Genomic DNA, 3797 nt, shown 5'->3' with positions numbered 1-3797 from the left:
TCGATAGGTCTAGAGGCTGGTGTGTATCTGTCTCCAGGTCAGGGCCAGCTGATAGGTTCTAGAGCTGGTGTGTTATCTGTTTCTCAGGTCAGGCCAGCTGATAGGTCTAGAGCTGGTGTGTATCTGTTTCCAGGTCAGGGCCAGCTGATAGGTCTAGAGCTGGTGTGTATCTGTCTCCAGGTTCAGGGCCAGCTGATAGGTCTAGAGCTGGTGTGTATCTGTCTCCAGGTCAGCCAGCTGATAGGTCTAGAGCTGGTGTGTATCTGTCTCCAGGTCAGGCCAGCTGATAGGTCTAGAGCTGGTGTGTATCTGTCTCCAGGTCAGGCCAGCTGATAGGTCTAGAGCTGGTGTGTATCTGTCTCCAGGTCAGGGCCAGCTGATAGGTCTAGAGCTGGTGTGTATCTGTCTCCAGGTCAGGGCCAGCTGATAGGTCTGTTAGAGCTGGTGTGATATCTGTTTCTCCCAGGTCAGGCCAGCTGATAGGTCTAGAGCTGGTGTGTATCTGTCTCCAGGTCAGGCCAGCTGATAGGTCTAGAGCTGGTGTGTATCTGTCTCCAGGTCAGGGCAGCTGATAGGTCAAGAGCTGGTGTGTATCTGTCTCCAGGTCAGGGCCAGCTGATAGGTCTAGAGCTGGTGTGTATCTGCTCTCAGGTCAGGGCCAGCTGATAGGTCTAGAGCTGGTTGTGTATCGTCTCCAGGTCAGGGCCAGCTGATAGGTCTAGAGCTGGTGTGTATCTGTCCCAGGTCAGGCCAGCTGATATGTCTAGAGCTGGTGTGTATCTGTCTCCAGGTCAGGGCCAGCTGATAGTCTAGAGCTTGGTGTGTATCTGTCTCCAGGTCAGGGCCAGCTGATAGGTCTGAGCTGGTGATGTATCTGTTCCAGGTCAGGCAGCTGATAGGTCTAGAGCTGGTGTGTATCTGTCTCAGGTCAGGGCCAGCTGATAGGTCTAGAGCTGGTGTGTATCTGTCTCCAGGTCAGGCCAGCTGATAGGTCTAGAAGCTGGTGTGTATCTGTCTTCCAGCGTCAGGGCCAGCTGATAGGTCTAGAGCTGGTGTGTATCTGTCTCCAGGTCAGGGCCAGCTGATAGGTCTAGAAGCTGGTGTGTATCTGTCTCCAGGTCAGGGACCAGTCTGCATATAGGTCTAGAGCTGGTGTGTATCTGTCTCCAGGTTCAGCCAGCTGATAGGTCTAGAGCTGGTGTGTATCTGTTCTCCAGGTCAGGGCAGCTGATAGGTTAGAGCTGGTGTGTATCTGTCTCCAGGTCCAGGCCAGCTGATTAGCGTCTAGAGCTGGTGTGTATCTGTCTCCAGGTCAGGGCCAGCTGATAGGTCTAGAGCTGGTGTGTATCTGTCTCCAGGTCAGGGCCAGCTGATAGGTCTGGAGCTGGTGTGTGTGTCTGGGGAAGAAGAGGTCCCTGCTCTCGGAGAACTCTGTGACGTCACAGCTGAACACTATGTCCGCTTCCCCCCTGCCAACCCTCACTCCGTCCAACAGAAGACCCTCACCATCAGAAACAACACGTAAGACCAGCTACCTGCCCTTAAACTACCCACCATCAGCAACAACACGTTAGACCAGCTACCTGCCCTGACCCTTAAACACTTAGAACCCCTTTCCAAATGTAATGTTTGTATAAATCTGTCTTTCTGTGGAATACTTTTTCTTTAGATGTGTTACTCACCTTTGTCTCTCTCTCTCTCTCTCTCTCTTTCTCTCTCTCTCTCTCTCTCTCTCTCTCTGTGTTTCTGTCTCTGTCTGTCTCTCTCTGTCTCTCTCTGTCTCTCTCTGTCTCTGTCTCTGTCTCTGTCTGTTTCTGTCTGTCTCTGTCTGTCTCTGTCTGTCTCTGTCTGTCTCTGTCTGTTTCTGTCTGTCTCTCTCTGTCTCTCTCTGTCTCTGTCTGTTTCTGTCTGTCTCTCTCTGTCTCTCTCTGTCTCTGTCTGTTTCTGTCTGTTTGTATGTCTCGCTGTCTGTCTGTCTCGCTGTCTGTCTGTATTTGTCTGTCTGTCTGTCTTTCTCTCTCTCTGTATCTGTCTCCCTGTCTCTCTCTCTCGCTGTGTGTCGGTGTCTCTCTCTCGCTCTCTCTCCGTCCGTCTATCTATCTGTCTTTCTATCTGTCTGTCTCTCTGTCTCTGTCTGTCTCTCTGTCTGTGTGTCAGTCACTTGGAGCTGGCATTCCATTGGCAGATCATGCAGCCCAACTTGCAGCTCCTCCTCCCTGGGGAGATCCCTGACCCCGCCCACATCCAGTACCACTTGGCCAATGACGACGTGTTCCACGTCAGCCCCGCCTCCGGCCTGCTAACCCCCCTACAGGACCATGAGTTCCTCCTTACATACCAGCCCCAGCAGGTAACCTCTGACCTCTAACCCTATGGCAGTCTCTCTGAGAATGACTAACTCAGCGGATGATGCCGTTTAGACAGCTATGATATGAGTCTCTCTGAGAATGACTAACTCAGCGGATGATGCCGTTTAGACAGCTATGATATGAGTCTCTCTGGAATGACTAACTCAGCGGATGATGCCGTTTAGACAGCTATGAGTCTCTCTGAGAATGACTAACTCAGCGGTTATGCCGTTTAGACAGCTATGATATGAGTCTCTCTGAGAATGACTAACTCAGCGGATGATGCCGTTTAGACAGCTATGAGTCTCTCTGAGAATGACTAACTCAGCGGATGATGCCGTTTAGACACTGTATATGAGTCTCTCTGAGAATGACTAACTCAGCGGATGATGCCGTTTAGACAGCTATGAGTCTCTCTGAGAATGACTAACTCAGCGGATGATGCCGTTTAGACAGCTATGATATGAGTCTCTCTGAGAATGACTAACTCAGCGGATGATGCCGTTTAGACAGCTATGATATGAGTCTCTGAGAAATGACTAACTCAGTGGATGATGCCGTTTAGACAGCTATGATATGAGTCTCTCTGAGAATGACTAACTCAGCGGATGATGCCGTTTAGACAGCCATGAGTCTCTCTGAGAATGACTAACTCAGCGGATAATGCCGTTTAGACAGCTATGAGTCTCTCTGAGAATGACTAACTCAGCGGATGATGCCGTTTAGACAGCTAATAATGAGTCTCTCTGAGAATGACTAACTCAGCGGATGATGCCGTTTAGACAGCTATGAGTCTCTCTTGAGAATGACTAACTCAGCGGATGATGCCGTTAGACAGCTATGAGTCTCTCTGAGAATGACTAACTCAGCGGATGATGCCGTTTAGACCGCTATGATATGAGTCTCTCTGAGAATGACTAACTCAGCGGATGATGCCGTTTAGACAGCTATGATATGAGTCTCTCTGAGAATGACTAACTCAGCGGATGATGCCGTTTAGACAGCTATGATATGAGTCTCTCTGAGAATGACTAACTCAGCGGATGATGCCGTTTAGACAGCTATGATATGAGTCTCTCTGAGAATGACTAACTCAGCGGATGATGCCGTTTAGACAGCTATGAGTCTCTCTGAGAATGACTAACTCAGCAGATGATGCCGTTTAGACAGCTATGATATGAGTCTCTCTGAGAATGACTAACTCAGCGGATGATGCCGTTTAGACAGCTATGAGTCTCTCTGAGAATGACTAACTCAGCGGATGATGCCGTTTAGACCGCTATGATATGAGTCTCTCTGAGAATGACTAACTCAGCGGATGATGCCGTTTAGACAGCTATGATATGAGTCTCTCTTGAGAATGACTAACTCAGCGGATGATGCCGTTTAGACAGCTATGAGTCTCTCTCACCTTGAAGGTGACCTGTATGCCAGAGCAACAGGTTGGCG

The 3797-nt window shown here is 49.7% G+C and overlaps 1 protein-coding gene across 1 annotated transcript; it reads left to right on the top strand.

Moving 5' to 3' along the window:
• Positions 1–1358: 1358 nt before the first annotated feature.
• Positions 1359–2368, top strand: LOC139027139 (deleted in lung and esophageal cancer protein 1-like; the record flags this gene model as incomplete). The annotated part of the gene is made up of 2 exons (XM_070442298.1): positions 1359–1521; positions 2158–2368. Coding segments are annotated over 2 exons (374 nt in total), but the record flags the coding sequence as incomplete, so codon positions are not given.
• Between the last annotated feature and the right edge of the window lie 1429 nt (positions 2369–3797).

This window comes from Salvelinus sp. IW2-2015, unplaced genomic scaffold, assembly GCF_002910315.2.
Source record: "Salvelinus sp. IW2-2015 unplaced genomic scaffold, ASM291031v2 Un_scaffold7671, whole genome shotgun sequence".
NCBI classification, from domain to species: Eukaryota; Metazoa; Chordata; class Actinopteri; order Salmoniformes; family Salmonidae; genus Salvelinus; species Salvelinus sp. IW2-2015.
This window is presented reverse-complemented; position numbering and strand designations above follow the sequence as displayed.